Source organism: Salarias fasciatus, chromosome 6, assembly GCF_902148845.1.
Source record: "Salarias fasciatus chromosome 6, fSalaFa1.1, whole genome shotgun sequence".
Classification (NCBI taxonomy): domain Eukaryota; kingdom Metazoa; phylum Chordata; class Actinopteri; order Blenniiformes; family Blenniidae; genus Salarias; species Salarias fasciatus.
In genome coordinates, this window is record NC_043750.1 from 30,731,822 (window position 1) to 30,751,649 (window position 19,828).

The 19,828-nt window shown below is 48.1% G+C and overlaps 3 protein-coding genes across 4 annotated transcripts; 1 reads left to right on the top strand and 2 right to left on the bottom strand.

Moving 5' to 3' along the window:
* The first annotated feature begins 200 nt into the window (after positions 1–200).
* Positions 201–1,913, top strand: mrps28 (mitochondrial ribosomal protein S28). Its single transcript, XM_030094560.1, has one exon. The coding sequence runs from the start codon at positions 201–203 to the stop codon at positions 729–731; it is 531 nt and encodes a 176-aa protein (XP_029950420.1). The 3' UTR covers positions 732–1,913.
* On the bottom strand, positions 1,139–9,359 carry LOC115390632 (calpain-1 catalytic subunit-like). 2 transcript variants are annotated; one of them, XM_030094553.1, is made up of 22 exons: positions 9,236–9,359; positions 8,319–8,559; positions 7,792–7,861; positions 6,998–7,116; positions 6,795–6,928; positions 6,290–6,458; positions 6,099–6,182; positions 5,930–6,015; positions 5,777–5,851; positions 5,547–5,707; positions 4,779–4,948; positions 4,629–4,640; positions 4,033–4,244; positions 3,917–3,956; positions 3,769–3,837; positions 3,637–3,694; positions 3,433–3,497; positions 3,176–3,244; positions 2,982–3,060; positions 2,776–2,889; positions 2,548–2,606; positions 1,139–2,333 (listed from the first exon to the last, which is right to left on the bottom strand). In XM_030094553.1, exons 2-22 carry the CDS (start codon positions 8,556–8,558, stop codon positions 2,307–2,309), a joined length of 2,112 nt encoding a protein of 703 aa, XP_029950413.1. In that variant the 5' UTR covers position 8,559; positions 9,236–9,359; the 3' UTR covers positions 1,139–2,306. The 2 variants fall into 2 exon arrangements, with proteins under 2 accessions (XP_029950413.1, XP_029950414.1); XM_030094554.1 differs by having other exon boundaries at positions 1,140–2,333; positions 3,769–3,834.
* Positions 9,360–10,028: 669 nt separating this feature from the next.
* On the bottom strand, positions 10,029–18,931 carry LOC115390634 (calpain-2 catalytic subunit-like). The gene is made up of 21 exons (XM_030094558.1): positions 18,587–18,931; positions 17,702–17,771; positions 16,886–17,004; positions 16,563–16,696; positions 15,639–15,807; positions 15,389–15,472; positions 15,223–15,308; positions 15,040–15,105; positions 14,802–14,962; positions 14,325–14,494; positions 14,232–14,243; positions 13,728–13,939; positions 12,314–12,350; positions 11,547–11,612; positions 11,351–11,408; positions 11,209–11,273; positions 10,983–11,051; positions 10,795–10,873; positions 10,524–10,640; positions 10,246–10,304; positions 10,029–10,170 (listed from the first exon to the last, which is right to left on the bottom strand). Exons 1-21 carry the CDS (start codon positions 18,821–18,823, stop codon positions 10,147–10,149), a joined length of 2,094 nt encoding a protein of 697 aa, XP_029950418.1. The 5' UTR covers positions 18,824–18,931; the 3' UTR covers positions 10,029–10,146.
* Positions 18,932–19,828: the final 897 nt, after the last annotated feature.

A 19,828-nucleotide genomic window follows, 5' to 3' on the forward strand; every position in this document is an offset into this window, starting at 1 on the left:
TAATGGTTTTAACCATGTAGCATTTTGAGATTGTGAAATATAAAGTGCATTACAAATAAAGAATTGTTGTATGTTTATTACACGCCAAACGTATGTTTGACATTTACTGTTGTGACTGATTTTGTAAAATAAATAAGTGGGGACGTGCTTATGTTTATACCGGAAGTGAAAACCATCTTCTTCCGGTTCATTCAGTCATCATGGCGGCCTTGTGTAGGGTCGTGCCCAGGCGTCTGTCCGGACTTCGTTTCTCCTCCCGGGGCTTCTGCTCGGACTCTGCCGCGGACAAGCCTCGCTCCGGATTCGCCGCCGCCTTCCAGCAGCAGTCAGAGCTCCGGCGGGGGGCGGACAGCTCCGCGGCCGGGCCGGGGCCCGCCAGCTCCGGTCAGGAGGAGAGCTTCGCATCGCTTCTCCGCCGGTCCCCGTTCATCCAGATGGGTCCGCCCCGGGATAAGGTGGTGGTCGGTCGGATCTTTCACGTGGTCGGGGACGACCTGTACGTGGACTTCGGGGGGAAGTTTCACTGCGTCTGTCGGCGGCCCGCGACCGGGGGCGAGAAGCTGCACCGGGGCAGCAGGGTCCGCCTGCGGCTGGTGGACCTGGAGCTCACCGCGCGCTTCCTGGGAGCTCAGACCGACACCACGCTGCTGGAGGCCGAGGCCGTGCTGCTGGGCCCGCTGGAGGGCCGAGATGGACGGCCAGTGAGGGCGGAGGATCAGGGAGCAGACTGAAGACTGAAACCCTCAGAGGGTCCCTGTGCAGGCCGCGACCGCTGTGTGGAGTTTGTATGTTCTCTCGGTTCAGAAACTGTCTGGTGATGGGCTGCTCACCTGCCTGGACCCACTGTGAGCAGGAGCTCCAGCACCCTGGACAGGATTACCATGGATTAAACAATCCTCTGTCAAACTTTGGCTCAGTTTTTCTTCAAAACCGCATAAAATATAGTTTAACTTTGTAAATCAGTGACTCTCCAGCTGTGAACTCTCTGAAACATCAGCGTCAACTGTAAAGATTGTATTGTCAATGCTGTTTCACTTAAAGCAACCTCAGTCTGTTGGTATTTAATGTTTTGTGATGATGCAGGTGTTTGTGGCTTCAGGTGAAAATCAGACACAGTCAGCCGATGGGTTTTGGTTTTTGGCTTTAATGGATTCAACCGTGAAACATGAGCCCAGACTGAACCTGAACACCTCCGCCTGCTGCACTGACCGGTGAAATAAAAGGCTCCAGTTTTACTGGATTGGTGTGTGGTGAAATATATAATGATGTACTACTGTAGTGTTGTACGTGACTTGCAGTTATTACATTGTCCCCCACTAAAACGCATGGCCTGAGACATTCAATCACTGATAAATCAAACAAATTTAATTCAAAACATTTGACATTTAACCTTTCTATTGTCAAAACGTGTTATTAAAAAAAGGTTCTGGGTTTTTTCCAGGACTATACCCTTTGAGTACAATTAGATATTGAGTAGATTTATTCAATTATTGGTGCTTTAGATTCTATAACACCTGTTACCCTTTTAGGGGAAAATGAGCTCTTGCTCCTAATTCAAACCAACCTATTAGTTTGCACCAGCAGTGGCTTCAGTTTTCAATGGAGTCAGTTCACTTTTTTTTTCTAGCTGTGACTTTTATTTGAAATAATTAACTGAAATTTAAGACTTTGTAAACATCTAACTTGGGCCCATCTGCTCTTCCACACGTTGACAGTCTGAGAGCACAGTGGAAACATGAGTAGCTTCATTTCAGCCTGTCTTTTCTGATAAATATTCCCTTTCTTGATATTGTGATGAAGTAACTTTTGTTCTCTAACAAATGCATCAGAAAGAAATCTTGACATGTTTAATGTCTGGAATGAAGTATGTACTTTATACTGTTTAAAAGATGGTCTAACTGGAATTTACACAGAGGTGGGGTAACTGACGACACAAAGGTCAAAAATAACATTTCTGTGTTTTGATCAAATAAATTCACCAAAGTCTGATTTTTTTTTTCAGGCTGTCCACTGGGAATGTCAACCATCCAACCACAATCACTGGCTACCGGCCAGGTCACATAACATTTAGTCAAGTGTCAGGATGACATCGTGAGGCGTTCAGGTACAGGTTTCACTGTCAGCTATCAGTGTTGACATTGTGATGCATTCAGGGACAGTGCAGCATGTAGATTCTGATTTTACATTTTTCCATCTGCTTAACTTTAAATATCAGTACTTCAAATAATGTGAAAGTACTTCAGTAGCACTTTATTACTCGGACTTTGGAGTCTCTTTGAATGACGCACGTCTTCTTCGTTGGTGTTTCAGCCGCACATGCTGATGAAAAGCCACTGTGGAGAGAGAAGCAGCTGTGAACACTCGGAGCCCTAGAAAATCAACTCCGATAAAAAGAATACACTTGACGAAGAACAGGGATCACATTTACGCCAAATATGCAGAGGGTACTTTCAATTTATATGCAATGAAAAGCTTTTGAGCTTTGTAGTGTTATATGACATGATGTTTCTATTGCGTGATGCCATGTTGTTTTTTCCACACTGTTACCTCGGTGATGCTGATCTCCACGGTCCCTGATTTGTCCCGGTCAAGTTCCTGGAAGGTTCCTGTGGAGTCGGACAAACGTGAACAGAAGACTGTGAAGGCAGTAACAGAAATGTATGATGAAGACATATTGACGATGTGATGATGATGGTATTCCAATAGTTTAATCAAGCTTCAAACACAGTGCGATGAAGTGTGATGCCATCTGAGAAAACATGGCGCCTCACGTACTGAACATGGCTTCCAGGCGCAGCAGGCAGCAGGTGAAATTATCGAAATCAACGACCTCATTGTCAGCGTAGCGAGCGACCAGCATCTGGTACAGCTTGTTGTTGAGCTTGAAGCCTGAAGGCGAGGCACATCCACAGAGGTCACGCAGAGCAATCCCAGAAAGGAGGTGGGGTTCATTAGGAAAGATGCATGATGGGAAAATTTACCGCCGTTTTCCAGAGCCAGGCGCATCTCATAGGAGTTCATACAGCCGGATTTATCCAGATCGAACTCCCTGAAAATTCCCTAAAAGAAACACAGCGGAAACATTAGTAGTGCACACACACACACAAACGCAGGATAACACACACACACACACACACACACACACACACACACACACACACACACACACACACACCAGCCACTTGCGGATCTTGTTCCAGAGGATCTGAAACTCCAGGAGACCGAGTCGAGCGCTGCCATCTTTCTGAAGCAGAGTCAAGGTTGACACTTCGACACACATCTTCTCTCACACACACACAAACACACACATCTACAATGCACACGTCTGACCAAATACGTCTGCACCCTCTCAAAAAAAGAAAAAAAAAAATCTGGTGTGCACACAAGTCTGAAGTTGCAATCTGCACACGGTGGAGCAGCAGGTGAGGATACGTCCATGAGGCTGACCATGGCCCTGCAGGACTCCATGCTGAAGCCGTCAGTCTGCAGGTCTCTGTCTGCAGAGACAGGAGACACATCCGTCACTCAGAGAGGCTGTGACACATTCAGGTACCACAGCAAACACAGAGAGCCTGCAGCTGGGGAAGCACTCAGGTCCATAAGAAGCTGGTGCGTGAGGCTGACGGCGTTACTGACGTTTGGACACCACTCTGTTGAGGACAGTCCGGAGCTCACGCACTGAGATCTCCATGTCCTGAAGGCAGAAGAAACCGTCTCTCAGACTGAGCTCAGGATTTAACGGCGTGTCAGCGGACAGACTGGACTCACGTCTCCGGACAGCTGAGCAAACATGGACCTGAAGGAGTCGTCGATGTCTCCCTCGGAGATTTCCGCCTGCTGACAGGAAGCGGTCGATGGTTGTTTGGAGGATGAAAGGATGATGGAAAGCAGTTTAGAAAGAACAGAAAGCTTGTACCTCGTCATCTAAGTCTGCCACCACGTCGTCGTCCATCTCCCTGTGAAGGGTCACACGGTCACGCTCGGCTTCCACACACCAGAATCACAAGCTAATGAGGACACCAGAGCACTCACGCTGTTTCAGACTGCTTCTCCGTGAACACGCGCAGCACGAAGTCCGCCTCCTTGGAGGGCTCGAAAGTGGAAGGGACGATGAGGTACTCCCCGGGGGGGAGGCGGAGCCTGGCGCTCACCTCCCGCAGGTTGATGAAGGTATCGGAACGGGCGCAGGAAGAGCGGCGCAGGAAGAAGTCCTTCTTCAGGTGGATGCTGGGACAGCCACGGTGCTGTTGGACAAACAAAGGGTTTTTTGTGACTGGAAGAATCGCCACACCTCTCTGAAATGTGGAACACCCCTCCTCCGCTTCAGTTTGAGTCTGATGAGTCTCAAAATATTGAGATGTTACATTTAAAGCCAATCGCCTTCTAATAATCTGCTCTATGGGTTTTCCTCCCTGAACCATCAGAGCAGACCACTGACTTCATTCTGCAGCTCTCTCAACATTGTTGGCGCCCCCTGGTGGTGGACATTATGTGTTGTTACAGATTTAGGAACCGGAAGGACCTTCAGAAGCTGTTCAGTGGGAACGGATCACCACAATGACCCCTGCAGAGCAGAACCTCCTCACAGGCGCTGCAGGAGCTGCAGGGTCACAGCGCTGTGGACTCACCTCCTCCGGAATCTGTGAACAAAGAAATCTGGTTCAGGTTTTCTTTCTTAGGTTCTGCTGCATTGATTTTCTCTAGGACAGTCATTTCACTGCAGTTTTTATAGAGACTGAGGTGTTTCGGATGGTTACAGCGGCACTGTGACCTCTGACCTCGTAGATGGCGAAGCCGATGGTGTGCATGTCCTGGCCGTGCTGGCGATAGCGACGACGGTCTTTCTGCATCAGAGCCACCAAGAAGCTGCACGCAGCTTCATCGTCATCGGGGTCGTCATCCTCCTCCAGCAGGCAGATCTTGTATTGAGGGTTGATCCAGAACGTGTCTGCAGGAGGGCATCATGGGAGATGTAGTCATCAGCAGGATACATGAACCATGAGTTTAAGCCAGCTCAATATGCTGCGGTTCTGTCATGGTCCAAAACCGGTTTGACGTCGGTCTGGAGGTCTCAACATCTCTCAGGGTGAACAAACCCCGAGAGTACAAACACCCAGAACCAACTAAAGGAAATTTAGAGACACCAATTAAAGTCACAGCCATGTTCAGGACTATGGAAGAAAAACACACACGTAAGTGTAACATGCAAAATCCTGAACCTAAGACTGATCCTAAACCAGTCCAGAACTGGTCCGGTGTGAGACTCGTCCTAAACCTGTGTGAAATCAGACTGACAGTCCTAAACTAGTCTGAAATACACTCTGAACCAGTGTGACACCAGTCCTGAATCAGTGTGGCCCTGGTTTGAACCTGGACATAAACCAGATTGACACCAGTCTGTTGCTGACGGCTCGGTTGGGGTCGTCCTTGTTGGTTTCTCGCAGGATGTTTCTCTACTGTTTAGTGTCTCCAAACTCCACAGTCTGAGCGAGCTGGGGTGATTGTTCTAGGTGTGTGTGTGTGTGGGCGGGGATCGTGGTCCTCACTCGGGTGGTTCCTGCAGCCGCCGGCGGTGCTTCCTCTCCTCCAGCTGCCCTGGAACGTCACCGTGGCCCAAAAGCCGGTGGAGTCCTCGCTGAGGGCGTCCGGCGTCAGGTTGCAGATCTCCAGTCTGGAGAACTGACGCAGGAACTCGGAGAAAGACATCCTGGCGCACAGAGACGCCGCGTCATCATATTGCCGTCGATAGGCTCCGCCCACTCTGAGCCTCACCTACCAGAATTCTCCGTCCTCCATTTTACACAGCAGCTCGTCTTTGTCCTCGTTGGCCACGTCGTTCCACTCCGACGAGCTGAAACGACACGTTCATCAGTCCGTTCGGCACGCCGTCCTCAGTGATCCGACCTGCCGGCGGCGCCGCGGCACTGACCTGTCACTCCACGCTCCCGTCCACTCCACCTGACCCCACGGGTTCCTGATCCGGATCAGACGCTCCTGTCGGCCACGGTACCGAACCTGCAGGACCACACACCCGAGACAGCGGCGATCCAATCAGACCAATCAATGAGTCTTCACAACTGAACCGCGGCGGCGCTCACCTGTCGCAGGCCAGTCACAGAGTAGGCGTGGCCTTTCACCAGCTTCTTGAAGGTCACCGCCTCCATGTCAAAAGCGCTGGTGATCTGAGGACAGAGACGAAGCACGGTGAGACGATCCGATCAGCAAACCGTCCGCTCTCGGTGACGAATCAATCAGAGACTTGTTGATCTCGATCTCAGAAGGGACTGACGTCGATGGAGCAACCGAGCAGCGAGCCTCGCTCCAGAGCTTTGGTGATGATACGATGGAGATCTCTGGGAGCTTTCTTCAGCTCGTACATCTCCGACACTCCGCCGGTAAAATCCTCAAAGCCTTCAGTGGTGCTGCCGCCGGACAAAGCCTCGTACGACCCATTCAGCCTGATGACACAGCCACGCAGAAATATTCACTGTCAGCAGGAACTTTACAACCCAGTCCTCTAACCACTTCAACTGATCAAAACCATTCTGAACAAGTTTGGACCTTTTTGAACCAGTTAAAACCAGACTGAGTCAGTTTAAAACGGTCTTGACATGGATGAAAGGGGTGCAGGTGGAGTTATGTGAGGGTAGAGAACTGTGTGTGGGAATAGATAGATGGGTGTGTGTAGCTATATGTGGGCGTAAATGCCTATATTGTAGATGTAGATGTCACACTCATCTCTGTGGGTGTAGATGAGTGTAAATGTGTAAATGGCTGCATGTAGCAGCTCTTACTTGGCGTAGGCCTTCTCCAGCAGGGCGCTCCAGAACTCCCTCCCCTCGGCCGAGTGGACAAACATCAGCTCTCCGTCTTTGACCGGCAGCCGGTCGTCGATCACCACGTCCACCCACTCACCGAACTGCCAGAACTGCAGACGCCAGAGACCGAGATTAAAAGGAGAAGACACGGCTGTGGAGCAGAGCGGGCGGATCGTCACCTGGAAGTGGAAGATTCCGGCATACTGATCACTGAAACTCTGACCGTGAGGAACCACGCGGTGCAGCAGCCGTTCATTCAGCGTCAGAGAGCCGATGGCAGCCAGCAGCCAGCAGTCACCTGGAACATCGAGCGTTTATCAACTAATAGTTTTATCTGTTCAATCTGTGAGTGTTTTAGCTACAGAGGCTGCCTCTCTTTACACAATTGATATATTTAATAAGTTTTCCTCTGCATCCCGGGTCCTGTAACCGATCAGCACTTGTGCCATTAGACAAAGAAGTTGATGCTACCGGAAGTGACTCCATTAGCCTAATGCTCACTGGAAACGCGCAGCCGCTCCGCTAAAAGCACGCAACATAAACAATGCAGCTGCTAATGTCTCTAATGGAGTCTGACCGGCTGACGTCACTTAACTGATCGATGCAGTTCACATCGCTTCAGATGCTTCTTGTAAAGGAGAGAAGCTGGTTTAAGTGTATTGATGCAGGATCAGGTTGTTTCTTTTTTTATCATAACATCTCTCAATGTCAGCAAGTGTTAGCTGTCGTCAGTCCACTGAACAACTTTTAGTCTTCAAACAGTTTCTCAGAGAAAAACTCATTAACTTCTCTTCAGAAATGAACTATGCTGTTGGTTTTCCTTACTGTGGGGACCTGGAACACTTTTTTACAGCTGAGGAGTTTTCAAAAACAAATGAGGATTTCAGACATGCTCTCATCTGTGGATACACTCCCAAATCACAGCTGGATAAACCAGCACATGATCTCCATCACCGTCAGCAAGGCCTCTCACCTAGAGCTCCCTGACAGATGTCTGTCCTTGTGGCTCCGCCCACAATGAACTGAGGGTCCGCAGACAACTCCTGAAACAGCCAATCAGAGACAGCCTGTCAGCCGACTGAGCCAATCAGAGGCCAGATAGCAGCAGCAAGTGAATAAGCAGAATATTCTATTAATGCATCGAACCTTTTCATGCACGTTAATAATACAATATTCATTTGAGCATAATTGATGTTTAAAATGTATTTACAAAATGTATAATTGGTGGCATTTCTGTCTTGACAATGTTGTTTTTGTCTATGTTTTTAACAGTTTCTTTGCAGTGTGTTGTTTTTATCTGTATTATCTCTATTGTGATTTGCAGTTCGGATGTCTTGACCCTACAGCTGCTTGCTACTCTGCTTTGCTGTGTGTTGCTGTTGTTATGTGTGTTTGGGTTTGTCTGAGTCAGTAGTTTGCGCTTGTTGTCTTTTCAGTTTGTTGTTGTTTGTTATCTTCCCATCAGAGGAGCTGTGCTGGCGGGGGTTCAAGCAGTCTTACAGTCGGTCTTTTCCACTCCACCCCTCTGGTTTTGGCTGTGAAGGGTCCCAGTTCCTTGAAGCCAAGAGAGGAGGCCTCTGCCGGGAACATGGGGTCCTGGAACAGGGAGCCATCCTGCAGACACTCCTCCTTCAGGGCCTGGAAGTCCTGGTTCAGGTAGCGAATGGCCTGCTGGATCGAGCCGAGGCCTGAGGCCCGGCTCCGCTCCTTCTGGATCTGACTGGACACTCCTCCAAACATCCTGAACCAAAACAAACACAAGCAATCAGATAAACCTCACATCCAAACTCTCGGACCAGATAAAAAAAAACTTCAGACTACATTAAAGTCATCAGTCAGATTAGACCACTGCGTGCATTCAGAGACTGTTTATCTGCGATGAAGATGAGGAGGAGGAAGGAGCTTAACGAGGGGTAGGAGGAGTGAAAGAGGGAGGAGAGGCAGCAGGATTAGGAAGAGCACAAGTGGAGGAAAAGGATAAGTTGAAGTAGAAGGAGCAAGAGGAGCAGGAAGAAGCAAAGGATGAAAAGGAGACTGAGGAAGAGCGGAATGAGGAGATTGTGTATGTGGCAAATAAAAACCTAATCTGGTGTAATAAGGATTAGAATGGGGGACAAGAGGAGCAGGAGGGTCAGAACGAGGAGCAGCTCCTGTTTTTAGTTTAATTCACAGAAACTCTTCTTCTTTCCAACAGCAAGTCGAACCATGACGTCATAACGAACAACAGAACGTAAACAGGAAGTCGGCTTTGGCATCCCGCCATCACCTGCAGCAAAAAAGCCCCGTTTTACCGGGAAACCGATTGACTCGGAAGCACGTGACGCCATGAAACATTGTACTGAATCGAAGCGTGGAATTATCACAAATTGAAAAAAAAAAAAGAAAGAAAAAAAAAAGCCCCGGCCGGCTCGGCTCACCTGCTGGGTCGCTCCGTGCTGCGGGTCTCCGGGTCTCCGGGTCTCCGGGTCTCGGCTCCGGGAGGCGGTCTGTGCTCCGGTCCGCTGTGAAGCTGAGGATGCTCTGCTGCATCACCCTGCCCCGCCCGGCGGGAGGGGCGGGGCTGCAGCATCAGCACAATAGAGGAGAGCGGCGCCTTTAGAAAACCCCCAGTTCAGCAGTCACGTGACCAAACAGTATCAATTGTGTCCGAGCCTTGTTGATATCAAGAGAAATAAACCTTTATCAAGCTGCTCGTTCGGTTCAAAGTTTCCCTTTGCCTCCATTCTTAATGGAGGATACAGGTCGAGGGTGTCAAACGTAAGGCTCGCGGACCTAAACTGGCCCTCAAGAGGCTCCAATTCGGCCTGCCAAAAAACCAAGCAAATTGTGCTGGCATCAAAACTAGCTACCTCACTGCAAGAAAGAAAGCCTGAAAGCCATGCTGCCAGGGCGAGTTTGTAAAAATATGCATTTCACTGTATTTTCCACCCAAAGGTTACATTACAGTTAACTTTCTGCTCAGACTGTTGTACTCTCCCATAGGAATTGTTTGGTTTCAAGAAAATACAGATATTTACATCATGTCTACTCTGCACCACAACAAAGAAAAACTTCAAAGCTTAAATTTAATGGTTATTATGGCTCTATTTTACCAGTCTGGACCCCTCATGAGGAAATTGAGCTGAATGTGACCCTTGAACTGAAATGTATTTGATACCTCTGATGTCTGTTAACTTCCTGAAACACGGAACACACACAGGCGAGTTAGGGGTTCAGAGACATTTATTGACATTTGTTGGCAGTAAGATTGTGGGCAGTGAAAACAGACGTCACAGGGACCTTGAAGCTGTGTTAACATGTGATGACCAGGCTGTGGCGGGGCTCCGGCTCAGATCATGGAAAAGTTCAACCACTGCGGGAGGAAGAAGATGGAGGTCAGAGTGAGGGCCGTGCGGCGGCGTGTTCAGGTGAGTTTAACTCAACTGACCTGAGCGAAGTCCAGCTGGATGGTGCCGCTGTCTTGAGGGTCGCACTTCTTGAAGAGTCCTAAAGGTAGAAGTGAGACGGTCAAGAGGGCAGAAAGACGCATTTCAAGGTATTTTATAATAACTCCATATGTGTTTACTTTTACATGTTTTTTTAGTTTTTAGCTCCAACGATTTGTTCCATTGAACAGAGGAAGAGTTTCCATCTTTATCTTCACATTTGGAAAAATAATCTTCTAATCCCGACAGCTCTCCGTTAGCAGACGTAGCAGCGACTCACTGAACATCATCTCCAGCCTCATCAGGCAGCACACAAAGTTGTCGAAGTCGATGGTCATGTCAGGGTCGGAGTATCGAGCAACCAGCAGCTGGTAAATGGTGTTGTTGAGGGTGAAACCTGGACGACAAAAGAAGCGCTGCTGAGGAGAAGCGAACCTTGCTGATGTACGCATCCTGAGTGTACGTGTTAGCATGTCGTGGCTTTCAGACGACAAAGTTTCATGGAAAACACTCAAAAGTGTCCTGCAGATAAAGAGGTTAATGAAATTTACCAGCATCTTTGAAGGCCACTCTCATCTCAGGCGTGCTCATCGTTCCGGAATTATCAGCGTCGTTCTTCTTGTAGATGGACTTCACACACACACACACACACGCACAAAAAATACATCTTTTACATCTGGTGGTGTATGAGCGTGCATGTGTATGAGCGTGCATGTGTATGTGTGTGTGTGTGTCTCACCAGGTAGCGCTGAACCTTTTTCCACAACGTGGCGAACTCGGTGAGGCCGAGCTTTCCGTTGCCGCTTTCCTGCCGCACGGTCAAAGACAACCGACAAATATGGATGGATGGATGGATGGATGGATGGATGGTAGTCAACGTCCGTTTACAGAGACGTTGTCAAACAGAGCCAAAGCCCCCATGAGTGTTTTGTGTGTTTTGTAAGTTGGGGTGTGTGGAAGGATACGTCCATGAGGTTGACCATCACTCTGCATGTCTCCATGCTGAAACCATCCGTCTTGATATCGGTTCCTGCGCAAACAGGAAGCAGGAAGTCAAACTTGCGGCTAATTATGCTTCCGTTAAACGTATTGAAGCTTCAAGCTCACGTTTGCCAACAATCTTGTTCATGATGGTTCGCAGCTCCGCCGCCGAAATCTCCATGTCCTGAAACATGAGCAAAGCCAATCAGCTGTCAGCCTGTGAGCCACGGCCTCCCCAACCCTTCCACCCATCATGTAGATGTTCCTTCAGCGCTGATCCGATGGATTTTGTTTCCTGAGAGCTGATAAAGATCAAACTTACGTCTCCGGCGAGTTTGGAGAAGAGGTTTCTGAATCCTGCGTCCACCTCCGACTCCGGCACCGTCTCCTGAACACAAACAAAACAGCATGGTTAGCAGATAAAACAGCTGCTGTCTTGTCCTGTTTGTGTGTATAAAATGAGTTTGAGGTGTGACGCTGTGCACACAGATATGATGAAGCTGATGTACTAACAGGACAGACACACTGAACACCAGTCAGTATGAAATACTGTCTGTGTGATCCACATCAGGTAAAGTATTGGAAGAAATGTATTCTGATTATTAAGGCACAACATAAAATACGAATTCATAACATGTCATTTATTGTTGCATCTGTTTTAATTGTGTTAGAAAAGGAGGCTCAAAGTGACTCAGAGTCTTCAACTATTATCATTTTTGTTGGTGGACTTATTGGTGCTTACGGGGCTCTGTGCTCTATTCAGGCGAACACAAGCAAAACAAACACAAAAGTGACAGAAGTTCAAGCGAGTCTGAAGCATGCAAATCCATTATCTGAAAACTCCTGTTAGCACATGAAGCTACTTATGGTGTTATCACTTGAAAATCATGCAAAGTAAAAATGTAATCTCTTTGCATATAACAAGCATTTCAGCACAACTCATGCAGGACCTTAGTTAATCAGTGATAACGGTTCTCATTTGAGCTCAGACATTCTAGCAGGGATACGCCACAGTAAACTCCACTAACTCAGTGCTTGAATTTTTGTTTTACTTGAGTAAAAGTACATTTATAGATCAGTGTAACTTACATCATCCAGCTCAGCGTTGACTGGGTCGTCACACGGTCTGAGAGTGCAAAGATGGACACATTAGCAAGCACAGCCCAGTCGCATTCATCCGACCGAAAACACTGACGCTCTTCATGTCCTGTGAACACCAAACTCCAGAGTGAAAGCCTCCTTTCAGACTCGACGCTCACACAGCAGCCTGAAGGATCCTAACCGGCCTCCATTCATGGCTCAAAGGCATGTTTACTCAGTCAGTCTAGGAATGCTGTAATCTACTTCTACTTCAACATACAACCAGCTGAATCATCCAAAATCCAGTCAAGGAGCCATTGGGAACCCATCAGGAACAAGACCAGCGAGAAACCAGTGAGAAACAAATCCCACGCCAAGTCAGTGAAAAACAAGACAAAGAGCATTTAGTCCAAGACAAGTTCAAGGTTATTTGGAGCAAAAAAAAGGCAGAAATCAATAAGAAACCAGTCTGAGAAGACTCAAGAACCAGTCAAAGATCTGAAACCAGTCCAAGACAAGCGAAACCACTCAAAAAACAGTTTAAGATCAGAGAGAAACCCATCAGCAAACAGTCAGAAACAGCCCAAAATTAGTCAAAACAGTCAAAAATTGGGATAAGACGTATCAGAAAAACAGTCAAAAACCATCAGAGACCTGTTAGAAATGTGGTCAAAACCATTCGGCAACTGGTGCAAAACCTGTTCAAGATCAGAAAAACTCATGAGCAAACAAGTCAGAAACCAGGACAAAACTAGACAAGACAAGACCAGACAGAAATGCGTCAAAAGCTGTCAGAAACCATCTCAAGAGCAGTGAAAAAACATTGAGAAACCTGAAAGAAACCAATCAAAGTCTCTCACAAATATTCAGGAAAAAAAGTAGTTAAAACCATTGAGAAACCAGTGCATGATCTATCAGAAACCTGAATGGAATCAGTCAGAACTCCAAGATACCAGTCAAAAAACCATCAGAGACCAATTAGAAATCAGTCAGTAATCCGTCCAAGACAAGTCAGAAATTAGAAAAAAAAAAAACCTTGTTAAAAACCAGAGAGAATTTGTTGTTGATTCCATTCATAAATAAGCTGAAAACCATCCAGCCTCTGTCCAAACAACCAATCAATAAACTAGTCACACAGAACAAAGACGAGTTTAAAATAATCATAAAAAAAAAACAAAAAAAAAACTACAAACTTGTGTGAAACATTCAGTAAACCAGTCAGTTCATCACAATAACTTTCAAACTGAAAGCATCTAAAAACAAGATGACAAGATGACTGAAACAAGACATCAGTTCAAGGAAAAAAACTACTGAAGAAGACGTCGTCTCCTGGTTCAACTGATTTCCAGCATGTTAAAGTGTAACCAAAGAGAACTGCTTTCCCACCTCAAAGCAAACAAACGGCCGTAGCAGGAAGTCTTACATGGTCTCCGTCTGTTTCTCGGAGAACACCCGGATGCAGAAGTCCCCGTTGAGGTGTGGCTCAAAGGTGGAGGGGACGATCAGGTACTCGCCCGGCGGCAGCTTGAAGCGGGAGCTGACCTCACGCAGGTTGATGAACGTTTCGGACCTTGCCGTCTGAGCGTGGGTCAGGAAGAAGTTCTTGTCTAGGTGCACTTCACGCTGCCCTTGGAACTGAAGGCATTCAGTACATCCAGAACGTCAGACACAGATTCATGATAGAGACAAATCATCACAGTTTATCATTTAATTTTAAGATCTTAAATCTTAAATGTTGGTAAATACTAAATTAATGAATCTGTTCTGGTCTTCTATGAAGAGAACAAAGATGAAGGACTTGGGTTTTTACCAGTTGGTCACACAAAACAAAGATATTCTTGGATCAGTTAAGTCTTGGAAGGTCTTAATTTAAATCTGTCTCTGAAGAACTGGAAAGAAGAATCTCTCCAGCAGGATCAGAGCTCACCTGTTGAGGAAGCTGAAATAAAGAAAAGAGAAGAAGAAAATGACTTTGTGCTTCAGATACAAACAAGCAAAACGCAAAATACCAATTTCCAACCTCGTAGATGGCGAAGCCGACGGTGTGCATGTCCTCCCCTTGTTTGCGCAGCCTACGTCGGTTCTTCTGGATCAGGCCAACCACGAAGCTGCAGCCGTTCTCTCCATCATCAGGGTCATCGTCTTCCTCCTCCAGCTTAATTACAAACTGAGGGTTCATCCAGAAGGTGTCTGTGAAGGAAAACCGTTTCCAGTTACATCAGGAGAGTCGCCACACTGTCAGCACCCAGCATCCAGGAGTCTGTTAGAATCCGGTTCAGTTTGATCGAGACAGACAAGATCAAACGAAATCAGGCTGACAATGCTCTCAATGCTCTGCAATTCAGGGTTCTATGCCTTGCACAAGACACTTCAAAACCAAAGACAGCACAAGATGGAGGCTCAAAACACAGAGAACCTCCTCTGCCAACTTAGCAATCTGTGCATCCCGTATCAGACTGATCCCGGCAGGTCCAGTGTCGGGGTGTTTGGTACTAACAGGGGTGGTTCCGGCAGCCTCCGGCAGTAGATCCTCTCCTCCAGGTGCCGTCGAACTTGCTCACGCTCCAGTGCTTGACCGAGTCGTCTTCTATGGTGTCCGGGGTCAGAGTGCACACCTCGATTCGGGAGTAGTGACGGAGGAAATCTGGGAAAGACATCCTGCAGAGACAGGATCGAGGGGAGCTGTCACTCTGCCGATACAGGACCCCGATCGCACTGAGGAGCAGTCGTCCTACCAGAACTCCCCGTCCTCTGCATTGGCGTGCGGACAGTCTCCCTGCACATAGTTCCATTCAGATGATCTGCGGGAACATGAAGCAAACGAAGCAGACATGGAGGACTCAGCAGCTGTGGCTGGAGGGACAGTTCAGGCCGACAGGAGCTGGTTTTTCTGACAATAAAGGGAAACAGGACGCTACCCATCGCTCCAGGCTCCGGTCCACTCCACCTGACCCCAGGGGTTCCTCATCCTCACCAGCTTCTCCATACGGCCACGGTAGTTCACCTGAAATCCAAAGAGGGGTCAGCTTCACCCTGACGCTCGTCATTCGCTCTGAGCTCACTCTCCAGCGCTGCTCACTTCACCTCCACTGCGCCCGTCAGGGAGTAGGCGTGGCCTTTCACCAGCTTCTGGCGCGTCACAGCCTCTGAATCGGCGGCGCTCGTGATCTGCAGAGGAAAACCAGTACGATACAGCGGCTTGTAAAACTATTCACACCTCTTGAACTTTTTCACAGAATGCAGTCGTGTTCTTCCAAAGTCCACGTCACTTCACACCTGTGGGAAAGACGTAAATAACTGGACTTCCTGTTCATCTTGTCAGAACTTGACTCACATCGATGGAGCAGCCCAGCAGGGCTCCGGCCTCCAGCGCCTTGTTGATGATCTGAAACATATTGCGCGGCGGTCGCTGCAGGTCATAGTTCTCCGCGATGCCGCCGGTGAAATCCTCGAAGCCCTCTGTGGTGGAGCCGCCGGACAGAGCCTCATAGCAGCCGTTCACCCTGCGAGAGGAGAACCAGCTGAAAGCCTCCCACAGAATTAAAGCTTTCCTGCCAGACAGGAATATACTCCCAGGGAAGCGGGGTGATCTTCAACTTGTCATGAAATGAAAGTCAGTTTTAATTGATGCGGTTTCTCAGTCTAAACATGTTGACTCTGAGTTCTGAGCTCTGGACTGATCGACCTTCTGGAACGATGCCGTTCTGTTTTACCTCCGGACATCTGTGGGCTCACAAACACGTCAGTGCCCTTGAATAAAAAAAAATACAACAAAAAAAACTGTTGCATGCAAAACTATTCATACACCCTGAACTTTTCCACATTTTGTCACAATACATCCACATATGGAAATATGTTTGAAAGCCATGCATCATTTTCCTTCCATTTCACAGGTATGCAGAACATGCAAGCCATGTGACAAAATGTGGAAAAGTTCAAGGAGTATGAATACTTTTGTCAAAGCACTGTAGCTGGGATAATAATAAATTATGCTTCAGTCTTTTAAACATGAAGAACTTTGTGTTTTAGTGTTTTAATTTTAGCAAACGGCTTCAAAACAATTAAAATATAACAATAATGATTCTCCTCCACTTGATGGCAAATGCTAGCCTGGCACGCCAGACTGTCTCTCCATGCTCAGGGATACACGGAGATACGGAGATGTCTCTGTGTGTAACATATGAGGTCAGTCTGGCATGCCAGGCTAGGCAAATGCTTCATGAAATCCTGTGAAAAAGATCCAGGTTGGGCGTCGTACTTGGCGTAGGCCTTTTCCAGCAGGGCGCTCCAGAACTCCCTCCCCTCGGCCGAGTGGACAAACATCAGCTCTCCGTCTTTAACCGGCAGCTGGTCGTCGATCACCACGTCCACCCACTCACCGAACTGCCAGAACTGCAGGTACACGAAGAGTGACGGACAAAGAAGCAGAGAGCAGAACGACAAAGGACAGAGGAAGAGGAGAGAAGACAGAGAGAACAGGAGGGCAGAATGACAGGACGGAGAAGATCAGAAAAGTATGGTTTATAATACAAAACTGCTCTTTTACAAGAATGAGAGCACAAGCATATTATCTAAAGTTACCTGGAAGTGAAAAATGCCGGCATAGTCGTCACCAAAGCCCTGGTCCTGGGGCACAACGCGGGCCATAACATATTCATTCAGAGTCAGAGAGGCAATGGCTGCCAACAGCCAGCAGTCACCTGCACGCACAGAAAAACAGTGCTCACTCCATCAACTGCCCCCCCAGCAGGCTGTTGACCAGATATTCTGCCCTCTGCAGGCTGTCCGCTTCATCTCCTGCCCCCGCAGGCAGTTCAGCTGGGGTCACTCAGCTTCATTATTGTGTTTTACATCAAGTCATGTTGGAATACGTTACACCCAAAATCAAAAAAACTGAGGAGCCAAACTTTCAACCAAACTTCATGGAATCTGGAGGATAGTCAGTGGGTTGTTGTGTGTAGCTGTTTTTGTAAGTGTGTGTGTGTGTGTGATGACTCATGTTGAGCCGCTTCAGGCGGGGAGCAGAGAGATGTTGAGCTGATGTCTCACTCTGCAGCACATTCCTGAGCTCAAAGTTTAGTTTAACCCAAATCAGCATGACTCATGCAGCAGTTTCTTTTTGGGTGTGCCCTCCAACAATAGCTGGCAGGCAGCTCTCTTCCTTCCTGTTCGGCCAATCACAGCCTAGCATGGCAGCACCCTCTAATCACAGCTTCAGCTGGTTCTCATTAAAACGTCCCTTTAAAAAACACAACAGACAAACAGTGAAATCCAGATGGCTTCAATCACAGCACATCCCAAAGAACCGTGATCGCTGCAGCGCAAGGACAAGCATGTGGTGCATTCAGGATCCGTTTGGGACTGTGGTGCATTCCCAGACCAGAACCAAATACTCACCCAGAGCTCCCTGGCAGATGTCTGTCCTGGTGGCTCCTCCCAAGATGAACTCCGGGTTGGAGACAAGTTCCTTATGGTCAAGAAAACAGAACCTATCAGTCGTACTGAAAGCTGCAGTTGTGTCTGTTTCAGTGTCGTCATCTCTGTTGTTGTTTTGTCAAAGCTTCAAAGAGAAACCAGTATCAGGGGCCTCCTGAATCTCACAGGTCCATCAGGGGCCCTGCAAGGCTCAACAGATTAATGGGAAGTGCTCCTGATGTCAATGAATCAGAGCAACTCCATGTCCCATGATGCACTGGCAGCCTGTGGTTTTCCTGAGTGACTCACATCGCGTGCCGCCGGGCTTCATCTCAACTTCAAAAACCTTTACCACAAGCCACTGTCTGTAAGCAGTGCACAATTTAAAAACCTGAACAAATTAACTTTGTAGTTACACTTTCTACTCAATATTGAAGAAAGTACCCAGAGGCCTCAGTGCTGCACTGAGTTGTTCTAGAGGAGTTCACAGATGTACTGCAGGTAGCGGGTGGAGGAGGTTCCTGTCAAGCGTTTTTTTAAACTTATTTTGAGAGGACAGCCTCCTTTATTCCTCCACCTACAACTTGACTTGTACACAAGTCACCTAAAAAATACTTTATCAAACTTTGCAAAAACTTTATCCAGACCAGATTTGCACATTTTACACCCTAAAGACGTTTGTCCAGGCGGATAAACCAGAGAATAAAAGCTCCCTTTTCTTGCTGCGCATACTCTGCAGCTGTTTATTCACGGCTGTCAGTCTGAGCTGTCCTCAGAGGCTCTGCCCCTCCCGACCCCACCCACTGAAATCCCCTCTGATCCGGACCACCCATCCCTCAGGGCCCGGGTCCGGGTTCCGGGCCTTACCGTGGGCCTCTTCCAGGTGACCCCCCGGGTCTTGTAGGAACTGCGGCCCAGCTCCTTGAAGCCGAGCGCCTCGGGCGCGGCGGGGAAGGTCGGGTCGCAGAAGAGGCGCCCGGAGGAGCGGCACTCCGCGCGCAGGGACGTGAAGTCCTGGTTCAGGTAGCGCACCGCGTTGGCGTTGGTGCCGAAGCCCGCGGCCAGGGCGCGCTTCTTAGCCAGGGTGGAGGCCACGCCGGACATGATGATCCACTGACTCTGAAAACTTCCACAGCTTCTTCTACACAAACTTTTTTTTCCTTTCTCTCCTCTCAGAGCTTCAGACCTCCGCCCAGGACCGAAGGAGGGGCCAGTGCGCGCGGGGAGGCGGCCAGGCTCCGCGCGTCAAAACGCGTCAGGATGCGGAGATTCAGGAAACCACAGAGAACCCAAGAAACATAACACACTCACAACTTAACACATCCAGTTTGCTCTGACTCCTGAAAACAGTGTCTTCCTAAAGTCACCGGAGTGACTCAAAAGTTCAGGAAAAGTTTTGTGATTCAGGTTTTTTTTAAGTGAAGTGGTCAGAGAAAGAGGCAAGCAGCTGCAGAAAAAAAAAAACTTAACATGAGATGGAATCTAAAATATGCATAAACAAAGTCCAAGGTACAAGATGGGAGCCAATCTCTCTCTCTCCTCTGCTCATGAGGAATAGTTGTGGTGTTAAGTAACAGGGAGGTGATGCTGTTCCTGTGTTTGACCACTGGGGAGCCCTCTAAGCCTTGAGGTGATCCGGCGTTCCCCCACCCAGGTGAACTCAGTCACAGGTGAGCTGAGCCAGCTGATCGTGAGCGGGGATCCTCCTCACAGTGTCAGGGTGGAGCAGCTCCTCCTCCTCCTCCTGTTTCAGCTCCTTCTCCTCCTCCTGCTGCTCATCCAGTCACTTCACAGTAAAAGCATCAGTGTAAAGGCAACCTGTTGTTTGTTTCTGTTTGAATGTTTACTATTCTTATTTCATTCAAAGTTCAAGTTTTGAAGTTGTTTCAGCCGATGTGAATCTACAGCACAGAGAGTGGACCCCTCCACCAGAAAGAACACTTTATTTTTACATTAATTAACTTTACACACACTTTTGGGAGGTTATGGCTCATTTGGTAGAGCAGGTCGGTTGAAGGTTTTGTGCCCCATTTACCAAAGTGTCCTTGAGCAAGAATGAGGTCCTTGCACCTGCCTCCATTCCTGTGTGAATGTGGCTGCTGTTATTAA